This window comes from Crotalus tigris, unplaced genomic scaffold, assembly GCF_016545835.1.
Source record: "Crotalus tigris isolate CLP2741 ecotype Arizona unplaced genomic scaffold, ASM1654583v1 scf7180000017694.5664430, whole genome shotgun sequence".
In the NCBI taxonomy this organism is placed as follows: domain Eukaryota; kingdom Metazoa; phylum Chordata; class Lepidosauria; order Squamata; family Viperidae; genus Crotalus; species Crotalus tigris.
This window is the reverse complement of record NW_024096572.1, coordinates 950394-973666: the sequence shown is the minus strand read 5'-3', so window position 1 is coordinate 973666 and position 23273 is coordinate 950394. Positions and strand designations below refer to the sequence as shown.

The following is a 23273-nucleotide window of genomic DNA, read 5'->3' as shown; positions in this document are numbered from 1 at the left end:
AGAAGCTTTTTTTGTTATTTTTGACTTTGGTCGCAAGCCTTAGTTCATTTTGAGCCTTGGCTTTCTTCACTTCATCTTTGCAGGCTCGGGCTATTTGCTGATATTCTGACTTAGTTATGTTCCCCTCTTTCCACTTTCTATACTTGTCCTTTTTATCTTTCAATTTGTCAGAGAGTTCTTTATGCAGCCATGCTGGTTTCTTTTGAGAGCTGTTGTTTTTCCTCTTTGTTGGTATTGTGCTAGACTGTGCTTTTATTATCTCATTTTTCAAAATTTCCCAAGCTTCTTGAGTTGTTTTCCCCTTGAGGATTCTCATCCATGGAATCCTTCCCAAGCCCTCTCTAAGTTTATTGAAATTAGCTCTCTTGAAGTCCAAGACTCTAGTTTGACTGTGTTCTATTGGTTGTGCTTCTATAATGTTGAATTCTAATATTGCATGATCACTTCCTCCCAGGGTTCCTATGGCTTCAACACCGTCTATCATTTCATCTCTGTTAGTGAGAATTAGATCCAAAATGGCTAATCCCCTAGTTCCCTTCTCTACTTTTTGGGAGACAAAGTTGTCTGCTAGGTTTGCCAGGAACCTGTTTGATCTTCCACTTGGTGCGGAGTTTGTCTCCCAGTTGATGTCAGGGTAGTTAAAGTCCCCCATTACTATTGTGATGTGCTTCCTACATACCTTAGTTAGCTGAGTAGCAAAAAGTTCATCTATTTCCTCTGTTTGGTTGGGTGGTCTGTAGTATACACCTATAGCAATGTCATTTCCCCCCCCCTTTTATATTGACCCAAATGCATTCAAGACAGTTTTTATCATTGTTGTACTCTATTTCTGTGGAGATGTAGTTATTTCTTATATAGAGAGCAACTCCACCTCCTCTTTTATTTGGTCTGTTTCTTTTAAATAATTTAAATCCCTCTAGCTGTGTGTTCCATGTGTGAGTTTCATCCCACCATGTTTCCGTAATGGCAACAATATCGTATCTGCCCTCATTAACCTGAATTTCTAGTTCACCCTGTTTGCTGTTCATACTCTGTGCATTGGTGTATAAACATTTGAGTCCTTTGTGGGTGGCCCTGTGTTTCCTTTCTACATAACCTGTGTGGTGTCTGAGTTCCCTTATTGTCTTACCACCTATTTGGTTAGTGCACTTTATGTGGCACTCGCTATTAGAGGCTTCATTTTGCTTGATAGCAAGGTTGGTATTCTTGTCCACACACACATCTATGCTACATGCACTGATAGCCCTATAGTTTTGGTTATGTGTGTTACATGCTGGCCAAAAAGAGCCAGAATTTCCCCAGAGTGTTTCTTCATTCAATGCCTTGCGCTGCTGGCTTCTGTGCTGGCAGACCGAGGGGAGGAATGTAATTCCTGTCAGGTTCTTTGCTGACCTCACCCCTTAGTGACTTCAAGCTCTCTCAATGAAGCAGCACATCCCATCCTCGTCGCCACTGTTATATCTTCGGTTCTTTAGGCATTGAGTGAGACAGAGTGTTGAAACAGCAACAAGTTCATTAATTCAGAACAGAAGCAGCCCTAAAGGCTGCAGCACAGCTATTTATACAGTTAGCCTCTAGGTGGCAATCAATAGGTTTAAAGTAACAGTTTCCTGCCCCAAACCTCATTATCAGCTTGGAGACAGCCAGTCTGGCTTTCAGTAACAGCAACTGTTAAACAATACAGCAATGTACGCAGACATTAAGCAAGTGATTTAAAACAGTTGTGGCCAATACATTACACCCATTCTTGAAGGGAATGATGTGCAGAGCATGGGTACAACTAAAGCTGATAATCTAAATTGCTACCTCCCTAAACTGTGTTATTCAAAAGCCTCAATTCATTAAAGCGTGATCAGTGATAGACATCATATTAACAGAGTTGGAAGGGATCTTGGATGTCTTCTAGTCCAGCCCCATGCTCAAGCAGGAGACCCTATACCATTCTGGACAAATGACTGTCCAATCTCTTCTTAAAAACCTCCAGTGATGGAAGACCCACAACTTCTGGAGGGAAACAGTTTGTTGTGATTTCTCACCAGCCAGTGGATCCGGCAGCTGAGTCTCAGGAATCAGATGAGGAGGAGGGGCCTGGAGTGACATTAGAGTCAGAGGAAGGCTCTAAGGAGCTCCAAGACTTATAGTCAGATGAGGAGCCTGGCCCCTCTACTTGCGCTCAGGCTAAGACACAGCTGTGCTGGAAGCCTGAGTTGGACAGTGACGAAGAACAGTTGGGACAAATCCAGGATGCACAAAAGCGCAGCAAGAGAAGCGAGTAGCACAAAGGAATGCAATGGGGCGGTTCCAAAGGCAAAGGAGAAGGCATTAGGAAGCCACATCTTGGCTGAATTATAAAAGGGAAGGTGTGGGAGGTGCTGAGGATTGGTGTTGAGGATTGAGTTTCTGTGGACTGTGTTTGTTCGCCTTGGACATTGACTCAGGTCTGTGAGAATAAAAGGGGTTGGTTTTTTCTTGTGGTTCCTGCCTGTTTTTTTGGAAGAGGGATTTTTTCCTTGTGAACATAAGGCTGGGACAGAACACGTTCCATTGGTTTATTGTTCTCCCTGACAGGAAATTCCTCCTTAGTCCTAGGTTGCTTCGCTCCTTGATTAGTTTCCATTCAAAAAGCTATTGGTTAGGGTTCTTTATGAAGATACAAACCAGTCTCCCCTACATCAGTGGGCCCATTAGGAACATTGTGACTTGGAATGTAAGACAAGTAATTACAAAGAGATTGAATTCACAAATGAGAAAAGAATAAACATATATATTATTGCTTGTGTATTATTGTTTTTATGTATAAACCAAGGAAACTGTAAAGAAATACATATATAAATACATCATTATTTAAGGGAAAAGGGTAAGATATAATATACTATCTGAAGGAAGGTGATCTGAACTTGTGGACTGGAATTGAGTAATACCACACAGGGAGGTGAAGATGTAGGCTTAATTATGAATATCAATTGTATGTCATGCTTCGGTGAATGCTGCCAATGAAAGAGCCAGTGATGTATTTTGGGAATGATTATACAACATTCATAATTTGTACTTTGGATGCTAACAATGTCAGGTTGTTTGGCTGAGAACCTGAGAGATTTGCAGCAAATATTAAATACCTCTACTATCTGAAATATGGTAGGTTGAAACCTCAAGGTGGTTCTATTTAACAGAAAAAAGTAGTAAATAATAAACAGTAAAGAACATGAGCAAATAGATCAGTGGTTCTCAACCTTTTTAATGCCACGACCCCCAACCGGTCGTAAGTCGAGGACTACTCAACTCAACTGGTGCAGCACCATTTGCAGAATGGGACCTTTGGCGGGCTCAGCAGGGCAGAGACAGCCTGGACAATTCCTATTGGCTTTTGAAAGCCAATAGAATTAGACTCTATTCAAGAGAGTCTATTCTATTGGCTTTCATAAGCCAATAGAATAAAAGGGAGTAGCACAGCTAAGGAAAAAGGGGAAAAAATGGCGTTGTTTGGCAATCCCCGTGAAATGGTCATTCGACCCCAAATGGGGTCCCGACCCACAGGTTGAGAACCACTGAAATAGATCAATGTGACTACCTTGGGTGAGTTTACTAAAGATAAGAAAATCGAGAAATTTTAATACAGGCAAATGTGAATCGAAAGATAAATGGGCTGTGTGTGGTCTGGGACAAGGAGTGAATGTTTGGTAAAAGAAACTGCCTCTAAGTGCATGCTTATGTCCACTTCAATATATAGGAGCAAGAGTTGGATATGTCACAAGACACATAAAAATAAGCCGCACGCACTGAAAATAGGATACTTAAGAAGTGTCTACAATAAAAAGAAAAGAGATGGGGCAAGAATAAATGGGCGTTGAATGAATGTGGATGGTTAAAAGGATATGGAAAGAACAATGTTGGGATAAACTAGATTTAGTTATATTCCCTTTCCTTTACTTTGACCCATTAACATCAACATCTTATTAATTCTTACAGCCTTCCATGTTTTTTTTATTAAACAAGAAATAAGAGAACAAAGAACAAATATAGGCAGTCCTTGACTTACAACAGTTCATGTAGTGACCATTCCAAGTTACAACATCACTGAAAAAAATGACACGACCATTTTGCACACTTACGACCGTCGCAGCGTCCCCATCAAAATTAATCAAAATTCAGATGCTTGGCAACTGACTTATATTTATGATGGCTGTGGTGATCACCTTTTGCAACCTTCTGACCAGCAAAATAAATGGGGAAGCCAGATTCACTTAACAACTATATCATTAACTTAACAACTGCAGTGATTCACTTAATAACTGTGGCAAAAAGGTCGTAAAATGGGGCAAAATTCATTTAATAACTGTCTCACTTAAAGATATCTAATTAATACAATATAAGTTGCTAACTCCTTTCAGTGTTTTACATAATGTTGCTTATCCCAAAAGGGAATAGTATGATTGGTATTACATTTCAGTATAAATAAGTATAGAATGCCTTCTCTAATTAATCTTTTAAATTCTATCAAACATAAACATTGTTTTATGCAGTATCAATTATATCTATTATATGCTTAAAGCACTAAAGCACAAGCAATTATTTGTTGCCATGCGTAATATTTAATCTTCTAATTTCTGACATGGTTGTTGTATTACATATTATCAGAGGAAGCATACTCAGTTGAGATTTGCATAGTTATGTACAGAACCAAGAATTAATACAAAAGTATAACTGTAACTCTAGGTTTTGCATGATTGAATTGATGGATTCAAATTGCTAAGTCTTTTTACATAATGATGGCAAGTGGATGAGAGAATCCAATTATGAATATTTCTGACTATATCCACAAAGTTCCATTATCCACTTTGTGCCTTCTTATCACTGTGCCAAAAGGGAAGAGTTTGTGAAGCTAATTAAAATCCAGCAATTATTTTTCATTATTTTCATTGCACTGATAACTTCATTAAAGGGTTTTCCTTCAGTTAACCACAATTTTTTTTCTGCATTAAAACTCCTGATAGACTGTTTCAAGAGAGGAACCTCTAAATATTTTCAATTTCTGTAACTGAAAGTGAAATTAGAGGAGTATTTCCACATGGGATTTAATATAGCCATACTTTATTTACCAAGATATTCATATGGACAAAAACATCTGATGAAATTAATTCACAATTAAGTCCCATTCAGTAAATGTTCTCTATAATTTCATTTAAAAACTTCTTCCTACCTTATTCAACAAGGTGTACTGCAATTTTTTCTATATGGTTGAAATATGTAATGGCTTGCCCCCAAATCAGTCACACACTGTAGCATAAATCAGATTAATTGTAAACTATATTCCTTTATATTTTTCAGAAAAATAACACTGGCATACAAGTCAATACTAAAAGCACTTGTAAATGCCATCTGACACAATATATTCAAACATACTGAATGCTTGTCAGAATAATATAAGCAAGACATATTAGTCCTGTTCACTTTATAGAAGTTTTTTGTCCATCTCACCAAATATGCTTGTAAGACATTTCACCTCAAAATACTTTTCCCAATTTATAGAGTGTTTTCCAATTTAACAATAAATAACATCAATATGGAATGACTGCCACAAAAAAAAAAAATCAAAGGACAGAAATTCATCATATGTACCTGGGCCACATCTTGTTCTTGTTCAAATTATTGTAATCTGGAATACATCCTTTTGATTCCTCCTTTCAAAATTATTATTTCCTCACCATCAGCTGGTTTGAGATACTCAGCTAATGTCCAGAAAATCATCAGACAAGGAATTTACAAAGACTACAAGAAGTTTTACATGGCAGCTTTTAGCATAAGAATCCTATAAGAGTTGATGTTGATGAGGAAGGAATCCTTTCTTCTCACACCAAAGACATTTTATAAACAAGGGACAGATGGTAGACACAGCTGATGATTTTAAAAGGTAGGAAGAACACATAATTCAAATGAGACTAATAGATATAAAGAGCAAGCTTCCTTGTTATTGTCAGATGGACAACTTCTTTTACATATGACTGTGTAGTTCTTTACCATAATCCATTTATCTAACCTTCTTGAGTTTTCTGCAGAAAGCAGTCTAATCACCGTATCTGGTACAAACTCATGACAATAGTAGATAATGCATGTCAAAAGTCACGTTACAGCTATTCCAGCTTCCCTTCCCAGTAAAGCATTATTTCCTGAAAAAGAATTGAGGCCCATGTTTTAAATGTGAAAGCTCAAATATAGATGTTAAGAATTCCAAGAAGTTGCCAAACTAAAGATGCATATGTGCAATCTGCATTTCAAATGTATGTTTACACATGAACATCCTTATCATCAGTTACTAAATAATTAATATCCAAAGCTGTTAAAAATAACACATTTTATTTTATATATCTGTATAGATTTTGTTTTATAATTGTAAAGAAAAAAAGTCTCTAAGAGTGCTGGAGAAATTTGATTTAATCCTATGTATTCTTCAAAGAAATTATTCATCTTAGCAATAACTAGAGCTGTTCACAAATCTCAATAATGATGTAAGAAATTTGTTTTGCTGCTAGTGAGAGAGAGAAAGAGAGAGGGATACTGTTTGCACAGCAAGTCAGAAGGACTATAAATGTTCATTAACAACAGAATAGAGTATTGGATACTTCAACATCCATGTGCCAAGATAAACAGGAAGGCAAATATCATAATCACTTAAATAAACCAACCAAATTAAAAGAGAAAGAAGAGATTGCAGAGTAATTGTTTAAGTAATGTTAGACTCCAGAATTAATGGTTTTCTGCCTCCCTCCTTTACAGAAGTTCATGTATCCATTCCAAAGTAGTAGAAGCCATCTCTTTTTCTCAGTCTGAAACTTTCTGCTCATTTAACTAAGTAAAACCATGGCTTTACCATTAAATCTTGCCTTGATGGAACTATTCCAGAAATCTTCAACTCAACACTTAGAAAACTTTGATAAAGGACTCTCTGAGCAGTTTTAAATAGTGTACTTCTAAATAGGTGATAGTAAAAACAAAACAAAAAAAAAAACACCTGAGGCACTGATGATGTATAATAAACAAATTAAGCAAGTACATAGATCATCTCTTCCCCACCGTGATACATACCAGATTTCTTTCTAAATTAAAGACAACCTTTCTACTCATAAATATGCAAGGATCCACTTGGAACATGCAGTTGATTAATAGTTGTATCTTCTTGTCCTTGCTGATATACCTTTTCTTTTGATGATATGTTAAGTGGCCTAGCATCTTTTGTGCTAAATCATCATGAAGCATCTTACATGCTTTGAATGAAAAATACTGTCACAGATAACTTCACTGGAGCTATACAGGGGTATCAATATTCCAAAATAAAAATTTAAAGAAAACCTTAAGTTCATGGCACCACATTTTCTACTCATAAATACAGAATCACCTACAAATGTCAGTATCTGACCTCATACAGTTTCTTTTCTTCTGGCATATATCCAACAGAACTACATAATAGGAAGAAAACAAAAGAAAATGCTTTAGATCAGGAATTTGTGCTTGGGTGTTGGTTCAAGGACCATACCAGATGTACTTAGTATTTCAAAACCTATAATCCAAAAGTGGATGTGCAAGGATCCATTGTGAGAGAATTTAAGTTTTAAGGGATGAATTGTTTGTATTGAATTTCTGCATTCCCCCAACTGCTTAAGTACAAAAAGAAAGCTAAAATGTTTGCCCTCAACCAGTCTAGGGGAGTGATGCTGGCAGGCTGCATGTGACCCCATGTCACACTTTGCACACACTTGCTTTAGACCAAAGGCCTTTTCTAATATAACTCAGTGAAGTTTTTAAAGTCCAGTTTTTCAAATACAGTTGTGATGGGAAAACACTGGTATGGGAAATCCAGTTAATTGAATTAAAAAAAACTTTTTAAAAAGCTAATGCAAGCCTTAAGCAAATGCCTCCAATAAATAACTAAATAAAAACCTCTCCCCTGAGTCAACTATAATTTTCAAGCACCATTTCTCCACTTAGATTAGGGATTACCTTGTTGATAAACACAGATTTTAATCACATAATAAATGCCTAATTATGGATTAAGGCAACCATAAATCACATGAATCAGTCTATCTAATGGTTTGTAAATATGATCGATGTTAAACTTCACCAAGGCAATACATATCGAACTATAAAAGTCACAAAACTAAATGATGAGTCAAGATTTCACACGATCACCTGTTTCTTGGGTTTTTTTGATAGAATGTTGTATAATATTCCTTTCCTCTTGCTCTTTATAAAAAAATCAACTTTGTACTCAAGAGCAAACATTCAAATTAATGAAATATGTACTTTAGAAAAAGAAGAACAGATAGGGGAGGTAGCCCAAGAAGTGGTCACACTGTAATTGCAATGTTAAAATAGGTTGATTTAATTAAAGATGTAAGCCTCAGAAAATTTAAGAACATAAGACGTATAATCTAGTTTCACTACACACAGGCTTCCAAGATGCCAACAAAATATTTTTCTTTAGACAAGCTATTCTGATTCATTCGTATCCTTATATAATAAAATTCCTTCATCTTTTTGAAGTATCACCTAAATCCTAAATCATTCCTTTGTGTTTGACTTAATGTCCTGGATAGATATTTTCAATCTGGAACATACCGGCAGTAGATTATTCATACAGAGTGTGATTATTTAGATTCTGGTATCATTAAACTAGTGCATATCCAGCCTTTCCCTTTCATATGCATTAAACTCTGGAAAATGCAGGGTTTCCAACAACCCTGGAAATAATTGTCACATAAACTACAGGAATAGCCATAAAACATATTCACAGTTGGAACTAAGTGGCTGAAGGCATTCAGTACAAAATATCTATGCAAGAATATGTATTTTTATGCAACAGAGCAATATATTCATCATTACTCTTCATCATTATCATCTCATTTTTACACGAGACAATAGTTGTTGTGTTACATTCAAATTTTGGTTCAAACTTTAGCATTGTTATTCTGTGAGCTATTTATTGATTGCAAACACAACTCCATACTCATTTATATGCCAAGACAATATATTTCACTCTTAGAAAAGAGAAAGAAATAAAGACTACACCAATGCACTTAGAGGAACTAAATTATATTGTTAATTGTCCACAATGGATGATTCAATGACTGCTTCTTGCTGAGTAAGTGAACCTGTAAGGAGAATATAAGGTATTCAGATTCCAGGAAGCAAGCTTAAATATAGAAAGTTAACATAACTTTGTTAGAAAGGTGCATTGGGGGATTCCCTAACAAAATTTCCACCTAAGTCGAGAATTTGTATAGGCTAAACTGAAGGGATGAGAGGAAAACCAGAAGAAATATGAGCTTCCAACAGCCAATTCCCTAAGAAGCAAAACTGAAGATGAATGGACAGGAGTCTACAACAGTGACTTGTAATATTTGTGGAATGTTTGTCCTCCTGTTGCAAAACAATATAACATATACTTGCAGGAAATGTAAGCTTGTAGTAGCACTTGAAGAAAAGGTCAGATGATTAGAGCAGTGGGTGGCCACACTTCGAAACAGACAATGAAAATTTTACTTAAGGAAAGAAAGAGAATACCATCAAAACAACAGAAGAGACAATGTTCCATAAAAAAGATAATCAAGCAAAGGAACAAGCCTGATAACCAAAAGCAAGAGATATAAAAATATTTTGAGCCACTAGAACTGAGAAGTAACTTTTACTCCCTTCCAGAAAAAAAAGCTTTGAAATTATTGGTAAAGAAAAAAAACAGTACTGAAAAGACAACAGCACAATAGATTCCTGAAGGATGTAGAAATTCTGAGTAGATGCAGCTGCTCCCTGCAAGAAGACAAAACATTCTTTGTAGTTGATGATTTACTACTGTAAGGAACTAAAACAAATATATGCTATCTGGATCTATCACCTCATAAGGTAAGCTGTCTGCCAGGAACTGAGAACAAAAGTATGACAGAACGTAGAAGATTTATGAAGTAAACTTATAGTTATCTCTTTATGCTAATCCAAGTAAGGCAAATGGTGGTGCAAAATACTTACAACTCTATCTTCCTTGACTCTGAAGATATGGGAAGGAACCTGGGAGCTGAGAGTTCATCCCTTCTACATGGAAGAGGACTGGATAAGTAGTGAACAATACTGCAGATGAATGGCTTATGACACAAATTCTAGTAGTGAACAATACTGCAAATGAATGGCTTATGACACAAATTCTAGATAATGGACTACTCGTATGTCACAAGAAATGGTTAAAATACTTCAGGCCAAAGCATGCCAAGCTTCAACTGGTTTCAGAAGAGCTTGTTAAACCATTTAATAAATATTAGGAAGAACACTGATTGACAAAGTTCATAGAGTTTGACATTTATGCACTAATACTCAAAGTATACTTTAAAATTTTTCAAAAACCAAAAAGATGATCTTGAAAAGGCAAATATGATTTAATGGGTACCATGGAGGTTTTGTGAGATGACTTGCATGACTGGAGTACAGACTTTGAGGAATACAGTCGGTTCAAAAGGAACAGCATCAATAAAACGGGGGAAGCATTTGAGTAGAAATCTAAATAAATGAACCTGGCAGTATTATAAAGTAGAATGCACAGTACAAAAAAAGTATTTCAGAGATATTGATTAGGACCTGGCATAGGCATGAATTCAAAGACAGCAACAAAGCTCCTACTTATATCAGATCTAAAGCATTTCCTTTAAAACACTTTTATGTAGGAATGGCTACAGGTAGTCCTCGAGTTACGACCATAATGTAGCCTGCCCATCACAATCATAACCTATGACAGTAGTAAAACAGGTCAATCATGTGATTGACCCGTTTTATGACTGTCACACCCAATTTTATGGCCTTTCTCTTAAGCGATTCACTGTAGTTGTTAGGTGAACACCACAGTCATTAAGCAAACCAATGGTTTGCTATGGGTGCAGTTTTACCAAAAACCAAAAATAAATGCCTTTTTTGGCAAAACAGTCATAAAACACAGTCACATGGCCATGGGATGCTGCAAGTGGCCCAGTTGCCAAGCACCTGAAATGCAGTCACATGATTAAAGGGGGCGGGGTTGACCGTTGGAGCTTTGAATCTGGCTTATAAGTATCCCCTCCCCCAAACAGGTCTGCTGGAACACTGAACAGTCACTAAACAACCAGTCATAAATCGAGAATTATTTATAGTTCCAGAAGGTACTTAACAGAGGTAGTTTTCCAAGATAGTTCCAGAACTACCAAGGAGAAAACCACACCTTAGCCAACACTGGAAAGGCAAGCTAATGTATATAAACAAACAGTAAAACCCACATTCACTAGTAGCCCAGATTATGTTCCCTAGTTGGGTAATGAAACGTCTTCAAGTAACAATCAAGCTCAGAGAGCACCAAGACTGCACAAGTCAGTCCTGAACTACATATATTCTCTTACCTTTATTTTGATTTCTCTGTCTTTGTTATAATTTGTAACTTGTTGTGAGCCCAGCTGTATTATGTAGTATAATATTAATAAAATATTAATTTTTATTTTTTAAAAAAAACTCTGAGCACCAAAGTTGCTACAGTTGGTGCATCTCCATTTTGTGGTCATTCCTGCCTTGCAGATGTGCATCTGGAAATGGGAAGGAGTAATTAGCCATCCATTAATCTCCCTGTCTGGAGCCAGCTGGCAGAGTGAAAAGGTCAGGTTTAAACCAAATTGTCTACAGATTTAAGCTCAAATGCTCTGCTATAAGCAGAGTTTAACTTATTGTCCAAATTCAGATACTTAACCTTGCCATGCATTAGCACACCATATAAACCAGAATTCCGATAAAGAATGCACAAACAAATGCTTAGTTTTTCGGGGGGGGGGGGAGGTTTTAGACAAGATAATACTATGCAAAAAAGAAATTAAACTGTACTCCAAATACAGTTGCAAACCAATCATATTTCATTCTTTACTAACGGATATTTGTTTAAGATATTTACAGTTTTGCTCTATGCAGCATGACATAACAACATTTATCATTGTGATAGATTTACAATTAATCATTTCAGTAGCTGAGCTGCACAAAATATACAGCCCAATTTAGTTATCAAAGAGAATCTCCTAATCACCACTTTCCCTGGGATGCAAACTATGGCCAATTCAGATCTAATCACTTCACAAATATTACTTAATGCAATTTGGTTTTTCAATCCGAACTGTGCCCCTTTGTACTCTTCCATTCAGATTGCAGCTAGATCAATGGTTCTCAACCTTGGCCACTTGAAGTGTGGACTTCAACTCCCATGCTAGCTGTGGAATTCTGGGAGTTGAATTTGATACATCTTCAAGAGGCCGAGATTCAGAAAGACTGAGCTAGATCACTAAGGATCAAAATAACCAGTATCCTAAATTGCTTCCCAAAAATTATCTAATGCCATAAATTGGAGAGAAAAAATGTTCTAATTTCATAAATTGAAACTTAAAAAGTTCCATTTGTCCTAATCAAATCTTTGTATTAAGGCAAGAAATGTTAAAGATAATCCAACTCTATTTTTGAATGATCAATTTGCAAAAAAATAATAATAATTCTTCCTTTGTGGTTAAGTTCACAAGCCACAAATCACCCAGGCCTCAGTTGAAGTCTCATGCAAGTTATTTGCCTTCAGCTCCTCTAGCTATAAATTGAGGTTTTACCAAATTGTTCTGAACAGTCAAAAAAAAGCCAACAGAAACGTATGTGAATGTGAAGGAAGAAAAATGTAAATAAGAAATAATGAGGCTATAAGGACAAATATTTAAAGAAGTATAAGGGGAAAATGTAAATATTAGATTACTGTTACGTAATTGCTGTTAAAAAAAGGAGGAGTATATATATTGTGTGTATGTGTGTTATGTTTTGCTTTGTTTTGTTTTGTCTTGTTGGTTAAAAATAAAAATTTATAAAAAAAAAGAAAAAAGAAACGTATGTGAATGTAAGGGAAGGAGGTGTAGTGACACAACGGAGGTTGTTATATTAATTTGCTTCAGTCCTGAAAAATTGACCTTGAACAAGTCAAAAAATAGGTATATAATATTTCATTGAGATCAAGGACACATACAAAAAACATATTTGATAATATTTAGCACGGGTAGACTGCAAAGCTAAATCAGTGTTGTCTGAACACGATATTGCCAATTAAGCTACAAATGATCCACAAATTCAGAAAAGTTAGTTTCATGAATCAAATCCAAACCCCGCTTAATGTTCACCAATGAAAATATGGTCAGTTATGTTCAGTTTGCTTAAAATCCACTGCCTTTTTCCTTATACTACAGTAGTCCAGCCACATTCATGTAAAACAGGTCATCTGAACTGGATGCCCAGAACTAAATAAGATGCAAAACAAATGGTCCAGTTACACATTTCTTGGCATAATGCAGCTTCTCAATTAATGCAGTCCTACTGCATAACCTGAAACACCTGTCAACCTGTTAATATTGGCAACATTTTTTTCATCACCTCTTGAGGAGGCGTGAGGCTCAGCAGTTAAAGGCACTGCGCTTGTCAATTGGAAAACCGATGGCCTGGGTTCGAGACCCAAGCACCGGGGTCCGGGTGAGCTCCCATTACTTGCCCTAGTTTCTGCTAACTTACCAGTTCAAAAGCATGCAAATAAATAAATAGGTACCACTTAGATGGGAAGGTAATGGCATTCTGTGCACCTTGGCATATAATTATGCTGGACACATGACCATAGAGGTATCTTTGGACAAGGCTGGCTAACTTGGCTAAGAAACAGAAATGAGCACTATTCTGTAGAATCAGACATGGGGAAACCTTTGCCTTTATCTTTATTCATCAGCTCTAGAGCAGATCCAGAAAACTGATTTCACAATAAGGCGTATATCAGAGAACCAGATCCACTGATTTTTTTTATTCCGACACATTTGAAGAATTAGCTATAATTTATGGTTGAAATTTGTGGTTAAAAGTACAGGGATTCCACAAGTCAGATACAGGACTTTAGGAATCATGCTGTCTTCATTATACAGCTCATCACTAACCCTCCTAAGGTAGAGAAGAAATATAGTTATGAAAGAAGTTGTAAAAAAAGGGGGAAATAAGTACCTGGAGAAATACAAATCCTAAACAGAAAGAGAAGACCATAACAAAGAAACATACAGTAGGTTTTAACCATCTGCCTCCCAAATACTCACTACCAATTATAATTCAAAACTCTCTTCCTTCTGATTATTCTTTTTAAGTCAGAGTTTAAGACCTTCAGTTAGAAAATGTCTATTTTAAAGAAAAGCACGTCACCCTTCAAAACGTAGGTTTTCCCTAGCTATGTGTGTGCATGCCTCTCTATACTTTTAAAATTTGCATTTTATAGTTTTCCTAGGATATATTTATCAACTAATGAAATGTTTGTGGGCAGTCTATCCAGCAAGGGATAAAAAACAATTTTCTCCTCAAGGACAGAACACAAAACTTGCTCTATTTGCAGGAATCATTTTTCTCCTGGAACCATTGGAGGTGTACTCAGTTCATTGCAAAGGTTGTGTGATTCATTTATTAAGAGCCAGAACCCCAAATGCATAAGGCCACCACAACCATTTAAGACAGGAGATTATTTTGGGGAGAGGGAGGTGAACCAAGACAAGACATATCATTCTACATCCAGTCCCCCTTTTAATCAAATTTTGTGGCAAAACAGAAGGAAGTGAAAGAAGCTTCACATGATTATCTTCCGCAGGCTTGCTATTTTCAAACAACTGCTTTCAGCCAAGAGCCTCTTCCCATTAGATGCAATTTGCTTTAATTCAGAAGCCGACTCCAGTCATGGAGATGCATTTCCATGTTCCTTTTAATGTTGGGCAAAGGTTCAATTCAGTAAGTCAGACCTGTATTATTTGATTGCAGTTGATTCTCCCAGCAGCTGCTTCATCCAAAGCTCTTTGCTTTTTCTCTTTAAACTCTGGGGAAATTGGCTCACGCCCTCAGGCTAAACTGCCTTCTTTTACAAGGTCAGACTACGCTGACTGGGATAAAGGCATGCGGTTCTTGTTCCCTTTTCATGCGGTTCTTGTTCCCTTCTGTATGTTTAGCGAAGACCTATCTGAGCTGGCTAGAAAATATAATTTTATTTAATTCAGTCATTACTTGCAGACAGGAAAACAACTTCATGCCACAGTAAAACAGGATAGTTCTATTCCCAACAATACAAAACCTCTGGATCTAGGCTGCAAAAAATATGGATGGCTTTTGAATAATATCAAGTGTATTTTCTGTATCACTTTGTTATCCTGTAAGAGTTTTCACATTCTTATACTCAAGACTTGCTTTGCTTACAAGCCTAATTTTTAGCCTAGCATATTGTACAAGTCCACTCTACTCTCTTCCATGTGACATGTGCCTTTAGAAAACTGAGTTAATTGTGATCGCCAGGTCATGTGAACATAGCCAGCATGAATCTAGTGTACTGGTTCCACCATGTATACTAATATACAAATTTATAATATTTCCAAGAACTGGTTGGTTGTTTGGTTCCCTTTGTTTTTATGCATATTCTAAAATTTTTAGTTGCAGGAATAGAAAGGAATTAAGATTACTCAAAAACATTTTCCTGTCTCAGACAAAGGACTAAATATTTCATATTCCACAATATTTGGATATTTCTCTGGGATTTCCTATGAAATTTATTTTAATGGTGGTCATAGAACAGTGGTTCTCAACCTTTCTAATGCCGCGACCCCATAATACAGTTCCCCATGTTGTGGTGACCCCCAAGTGGGTGTGGCCACCAATAAGAGGGAATAGGACAGCTAGGGAAAAGGGAAAAAAATGGTGGACATTGTGGTTTGGCGACCCCTGTGAAATGGTCATTTGACCCCAAATGGGGTCCCGACCCACAGGTTGAGAACCACTGTCATAGAATAATGTTCTCCATCACATCTGAAAGTAGCACATCACTTTAAGAGAAGTCATAGGACAAAGAGTTGCCTTTCAACTGATGGGAATGGCTACAAGAGTCTTGGAATTAGTACCAGTCCTCAACTTTTAGCATCTGCTGTTACATGGCTCAGATTAAATATAGCCATTGGGCTCACACAATAAATTAAGCCAAAACCAAATAAAAATTAAGCCCAAACCAAACAAACCACTTCATTTTAGCATACTGCATAAGCTGGCCAGCATAGTGATAAACTATAATTAATGGTTTAGTGTGTTACATAAACACAGCTGAATTCATTTAATAAACTATTATTGAACAAAACATAGTTTAGCATATTATGTGAATCAGGTCAATGTAGAATTAGTAGTGTTAAAAAGTAAGTATGTTTGAAAGTGCTCTCTAGTTACACAAATAAGTAACGGTTATCTGGAGACTTTAGACTTTTTCCCCATAGTCCTGCAATGACAATTTGTATGAATCTCAAAGTTATGTCACTTAGTGCAACTATATCTCCTTTATCTGAACTGGATGTTGCTAAGTGAGACATTTGTTATCATGAACTTTCTTGCCACAGTTATTAAGTGAATCTCTATAGTTGTTAAGTTAGTAACATGGTTGTTAAGTGAATCTGGCTTCCCCACTGACTTTGCTCGTTAGAAGGTCACAAAAAGTGATCACGTGACCCTGGGACACTGCAGCCATTATAAATATGGGTCAGTTGCCAAGCGTCCAAATTTTGATCATGTGACCATAGGGATGCTGCAATGGTCTTAAGTGTGAAAAACGGTCATAGGTCACTTTTTTCAGTGCCTTTGTAACTTTGAATGGTCACTAAATGAACTGTTGTAAGTCGAGTACTATCTGTAGTTCACAGATATGCTGGCACTGCATACCAGGCTGAGAATTAGGGAATGTGGATAGCTTTCTAATCCATTAGCTGCTAGCTACATCTTTCCCAGAATCTTTTCCATTTAATTGGCCTTTAACCATAAGCTTTTTCTTAGAGGTTTTCTGTATCTGATTCACCAATGTTCTCATTCAAACCAACTGTTCAAGTGCTTTATCACACCTTTTTTAGTGCTTAAGATTCCCAGAGTAGAGAAGTCATTACTGTCTTTCAGACTATAATACCTAAAGACTGGATCTTGATCCCTTTCACGTTTATAATATATTTTCAACTATCTAAGTTCAGAGCCACAATTTGCTTGCCCTAGAGAGAAAGCATGCATTGTTGCAATGGGAAAGCACTCCTTCTGGAGTAGTTTTAATCACAGAGGTTTTCATTCAGTTTCTGTAGGAAAAAGAAAAGAATACACTTCACTGCATGTTTTGATTGCAGTGATTTTTTTTTTTACCAAATGAAATGTTCATGTAAGAAAGTGGATACTGCTACTCTATATTTAACATTATCTCTCTTTTGGCAATCAGGAGGAGTCTGGTCTTAATTTAAAGAAAAATAATCTAGAATTAGAGCTAGATAAGTGGTCAGCAACAGCAAACTGTGCTCTGTCTGCCATGTCTCCAGGACTACCCAGCCCAACTGGAAAAAATAAATGTGTTGGTCTTTTAAAATATTAGATGACTGAATTGCTTAGGCACAAGCTGCTTGAAACAAAAGCTATTCCCCAAAACTCCCAATTTATACCAAGCAGAGAGCAAAGACAGCATTCTTCTAGGTAATCCATCATTTAAACATTATAGGACATCTACTATGACACCTAACTGTCTAATTTTTCACTAATGAGAAAGAGGTAGTCAACAAAATCACAGAGCTGTTACTTGGGCTTGCAATGTGACAAATGTACTGTAAGAGAGATGGATTCAGTGGGAAAGTTGTCTCAAAATAGCACGTCAAAAGTGGAGAAAATTTTGAGTACATAAATGGGTTATAAGATATAATTGGAAGAAATGATGCTATGGGTAGGATCTTTGTGCGACGAGGAAGCATCTTTTGGATACCCGCATGTTGACTCAACACACCACATAAGAAATACACAGCGCAGTCATTAACCTACCTACTGATTACTTCCATTAGTCCTTAGATAGCTATTTGTTTTTCATTATACTACACCAGGGGTGTTAAACTGCTGGCCTGTGAGCTGGCTGCATCATGCGGAGGCCACGCCCACCCCAGCTCTGGCAATGCAAAAATATGTCACATGATGCAGTGAGTTTGACACCCGTGTACTGCACCATCTTGAAGTGTTAAACTGGTAACACTTACTGTAGATGAAGACCTAATGTTAGGATTATTTTAGGCACCTCTCTAATTACTGGGAGAAAGTATGTCACAGTCTCATGAGAAGTGATGACATGGCCAAACCAAAGAAGCAAGGAAGTTTGATGTCACAGTTACTAACAATCACAATTGTAAAGTAAGAACACTTAAATGAAATGTAAGAAATTGAGTATGTAAGTAGTAAACCAACTTGAGTATTCATTTACCCCAACTGAATTAACCACTAAATAAGAGTTAACATGATGTGCTATGCATTTTGACAACCACTGCCAGTTGCTGCAGATTCAGCAGTATACAAATGGGAGAGAAGTGTTTTGTTCTAAAGTAGTCAAAAATCAGGAGTCTGGTAGTACCTTTCAGCCTTTGTTAAGCTTTTATTAAAAGGTATACTTTTTTGCAAAGTACATCTCACTTCATCAGATTCACTGATTGGTCAATGTACTGTATATAGGTTTTAAATTAGGACAAGGTGGGGGAATAAAGGGAGAGGAAGACAGATCCCAACTCATCTCAGTTTAAATTTTACATCAATGTAGTTGCTTCAAGCAACATAAACCAGACTCTAGATATATGGGCACTTCCAATACAGAACATCTAAATCACTTCCTAATAGTAAGTAGAGTACATGTAATTCACTCATCCAGCTAATCCAAGTGTAAATTGCAGAGCAGATCATGGATTATTGAGGTCACATATATGGGTCAAGTTTAGAAAATTAAAGAGTTGAGCCAACAAGACTTGATTTGACTTGAACCTCAAGTCAGAATGTAAAATGAATATAAGGAAGAGATTCAGAACATTCCAGTTATAATATGTAAAAGAGAATCTAAAAACCTGTGAGAAAAAATAAGCGACTGTATGAAAACCAATTTTTTTCTAATAGTATATATAGCTCAGAAAAATATGTACTGAGAAAAGAAAGGAGATAGATGGTTTCAAATTATACATTTGGATATGATTAGTAATAGTATCATAGATTACAAGATGAATCTATGAACTCTGGGCAAATAAAGACTGGCTGTTTCCTTGAGGTGATGATGAGCAAGCATGTATTTTGGACACCTGATTTAAATGTCCAAAGTGTCCATAGTCAAGAAAAATGACTATGCTTGGCAAAAGTGAGAAAAGTAGAAAAGGCAATGGATCAAGCAATGGATAGGATCACGTCCTTGGAACACTACAGATTATGGCCAAAGGCAAGTTGAGATGTCAAGCATTGGATGCTCAAGAATCAATATGTGATAGTTGCATTTCATGCTGTAATGCTGATAAGCCATCTAACCATCCATCCACCCATCCATTTACTGCACAACTACAGTATGCATCTATAGTACATTTTAAATCTCATGCAAGCTTGTGAAAGCAGTATCTGATTTCAAATAGTACTGAAGGGATCTGTGATAATCTTACATGTGAATGCACATGTATCTTTCCTTATATTCGGCATATCTGCCATGTTGGCCTAGTAAATCATTAAATGAATGTTTTTTCCATATCAAAATCTATCTTTATGTTCCTCTTTTTGATTGTCACTTTGAAATAATCCTCTGCACATATCCAAAAGGTGTCATGTGATGCCCTGGATCCATGTATATCAACCAGTGCGGTACCATGGAACATAGGATCCATTATTTTTTTTATTTATGCAGTGATCCTATTTTTGACAATGGCTCTTTAATTTCTCTGGCAAACATGTTTACATTTTTAAATCTGGGTGCATACAAACTACCATATTTTGGAGAGTGAACTATTGTTTATTGATTTCATCTGTGACAATAGATGTGTGTAAAAACCATGGGCTTATATAAAGTTACATGTCTGAGATGCAGGTTGGTTGTGCAGTGGTAGCACAATGAATCCCTGATTCGCTGAACTTTCCAGTTCAGGGAAAATATTTGGGAGAGGCATGGTTTCTATGATTCAAAAGGATTTATGCTTCAAATCCACAATTGAGTTCTGAATTGAAGAACATTTCATGTAACATTCTAATAATTCTTAAGAATATCCACCTCAGATCTTCCCATAAGATCCAACAGTAATCAGAGCAGCTGAAATTTTGAAAAAATCTATTCTATTTTGCATCACATTAGAATAAAAGTAATTAAAAGTTGTGCTTTTGTTCTTTTTGTCTATTGAGAAAGAACTGGGATTTATAGCTTCATGGTATTTCAGGCAGATATCATCTAGAGCATCCATATCCAAGGTTTGGGGAAAAGGGTGGTTGCATTATGGCAATGCCAAAAATAATCAGAACTATGATTCTGATGGCTGATTCTGTGCAGGATGTGGGCTATGTTTCTGGTAAATCTCATATAAAAAGCACAAGAATCCATGTTTAAGAGCCACATTTTGAAACTTTCAGTGTCAGATGAGATTCCAGATCATGGTTATCCCATAGGTGCTTTTTCAAAAGGCAACTGGACTTTTTTGGTTCTTGCTTGAAAACATTTCGCTTCTCATCCAAGAAGCTTCATCAGTTCTGACTGAATGGTGGAGAATAGAAGGATTTATATTCCTTGCAGTCATCTGGTCATTAACACTCTGAGAGTCTTTGAGGCCACTTGAATGTTTATGAAGGGGCAGTCCTTTCAGCAGTTCCAAGAAGGTTTCACATACATTTGCGCTATTGAGGTGACCCTGAGAGCACAGATAAACCTGCAACTGGTCTCAACAAATCTCAAAAAGAGTGCTAATGATCAGATGATTGCAAGAAATATAAACCCTTCCATTCTCTATCATTCAATCAGAACTGAAGAAGCTTCTTGGATGAGAAGTGAAATGTCCTCAAGGAAAAACAAAGAAAATCCAGTTGTCTTTTAAAAAAGCACCTTTGGGACAAATTTCAGAATTTATCAGAATAATCATGGTTCATTCTCTGCAGAAAATTATGATACGGCTTTATGTAGACGTCACCAGAAATTGTAAACTGCAGTGAAGATCAGTGGCCAGTTCCATGTTTTTCCACCACAGTAGTGCCAAAAAACCTTAGGATATATTGATTGTGATGGCAGATTGACTGCTGTGCAAATGAAATGTGGCCTGTAATTTAATAATGTTTTCATGTGTATCTTATGTAAGGACTTATACAAACAGTAAGATCTAAGAAAATCCACAATTTGCCCCACGCTGGCAGCAAAAATAATTGGATCTGTTATCTTAAAACTATGGTTATGGCATAATCTCCAAGTAAAATCAGAAGAATCTTTGAGGAACCGCACCACAGATCCCAAATAGTTAAGGTCTGGACAGCTGGACATATGTGATAAGGCAATGGCTTCTTGTGGGTCTCATGTAGAAATTATGTGAATCCATAATTTAGATCCTGCATCGTAGCAGGATGAGGAACCATTGGTTTCATGTTTTTGTTGCCTGATTCCATGCAAATAGCTGTGATCTATGATTTGAGTATGGTTTCCTGGGGATTCTTTACAAAAATCATGCAACTCAGAAAGATCCAAGTCTGAGTTCCACATGTTCTTGTCATCACTATGTCAATAATTATCACACGTGACAATACATGTGCTCAGTAATTTGGAGGTAGTTTCCTAGGGATACCCTATATAGATCATGCAAATTCACTGGAATTTTTAACTGCATCATGAACATATGTTATAGTGATGTGTTAGTACTTTTAAGGGGAATCCCGTGTATGAATCACAGGCTGGATTTCATGACGACAGCTTTTCTCCAGACTTTTGCTCTATTCTAAATTAGAGCAACTACTAGGCAATAAGAACTTGATAACCAGGGTTAAGTTATAAATTCGAGTAAAACAAAAACAGAAGAGACCTAGGACCAGAAACACGAAGAAAATCATTTAGATGAGTGAGAAAAACGTTATGGTACACCCCCCCCCCCCGCCAACCGAATAGTTTGGAAGTTACTTTCAATTGCGATCGCTGAAGGGCTTTATTCCAATGTCCCACTCGCGATTCAATTCTCTCGAAGTCAACGCTCCCACTCACCCCAAACAAACAAGAAGGTGCGATCCTGCCGGGTGTTCGCTCCCCGTGTCAGCCACAACCCCAGGAAAGAAATCGAAAGCAGCCCAAGAGCCGCCGCCGCCTCCGTTCTTCCCCATCCGCTCCCAGGCGCTGGCGCCGCAGCTGAGGATGCCCCCTCCGTGCACATGGCCAGCAGAGCGAAGAGCCTCCGCCACGGCCGCTGAGAGGATCCCGAGACTCATCTTCTTCTTCTTCTTCTGCAGCAGCACCACCGCTACAGCCGCCCTCCTTACCCATCCCCCGGGACTTGATCGCAATGAGAGGACCCTTTCGAAAAACCGTCCCAATCGCAGCTGCCTCCCCGCTCTGTCTCGGCTCCTTTCTCCCGTTACCTCGCTGGCTCCGTTTCACCCAGCCCTCTCCGATGCCCTCCACCTGCGTGGGCCGAGGACGCCTGGGCTGGTAGCCCCTCGCATCCGCGCCAACCCGCTGAAGTTCCTTCTCCTCCCACCCCCAGCTTAACTCCCCAGCGCGGTTAGGAGGAGGACAACACCGCCGGCGGCACACACACACACACACACACACACACCCCGCTTCCTCGTCACCTCCACCTCGGGTCCAACTCCAGGGTCCCCGGAGAAGCCGACAGACCGAGCAGCCGTCCTTACCTGGATGCAACATACTTTGGAAATAGAAGATGACGAGGGCGAAGGATCCCAAGCAAGTGACCAAAACCATCCGACAAATCCGATTGATCCTCATTACTTCCAGCAGCGCCTGCTTCATGGCTTTGTCCCGGCGAGAATACTGTAGGTAGGTGGCGGGGAGGAGGGAGACCCTCACCCCGCAGGCTCTTGCCCAAGAGTTGCGTGACGGAGGAGCCGAAGCGCACGAGCGCAGGGGCAGCCACAGCCTGGGCAACCGGCCGGCTTCTTTAGGGAACTGGGCTGACGCGATGCTGGCGGCGGCGGCGGCGAGAGCTCCCTCCTCCTTCCGCTGCTGCTCTGGAGGATGCCCTGGACAGCAGCTCGCAAGCGCTGCTTCATTTGGCTGGGAGCTAGTCCTAGCTTGGGGGCTACCACTCGATTCAGATTGAGGGGGGAGACCATTGAGGAAGTCTGTGTAACCTGCGGAAGGCCCGCATAACCTCTGAGAAGGTCGCCTTGGAACAGTATTCGACTCACCCTACTAGAGAATATGGTCGCGTCCGACT

At 37.9% G+C, this 23273-nt stretch overlaps 1 protein-coding gene across 2 annotated transcripts in view; it reads right to left on the bottom strand.

Annotated features, from left to right (window-relative positions):
- The window catches only part of CHST11 (carbohydrate sulfotransferase 11), a 187265-nt gene extending 164139 nt beyond the window's left edge, over positions 1 to 23126 (bottom strand). The window contains exon 1 of one of the 2 annotated variants that reach the window (XM_039338214.1): positions 22744 to 23126. In XM_039338214.1, coding sequence (XP_039194148.1) covers positions 22744 to 22846 — 103 coding nt within the window. In that variant the 5' untranslated portion in view covers positions 22847 to 23126. Of the gene's footprint in view, positions 1 to 22728 lie in introns of both variants that reach the window. The other variant, XM_039338213.1, reaches the window with a different exon arrangement.
- Positions 23127 to 23273: the final 147 nt, after the last annotated feature.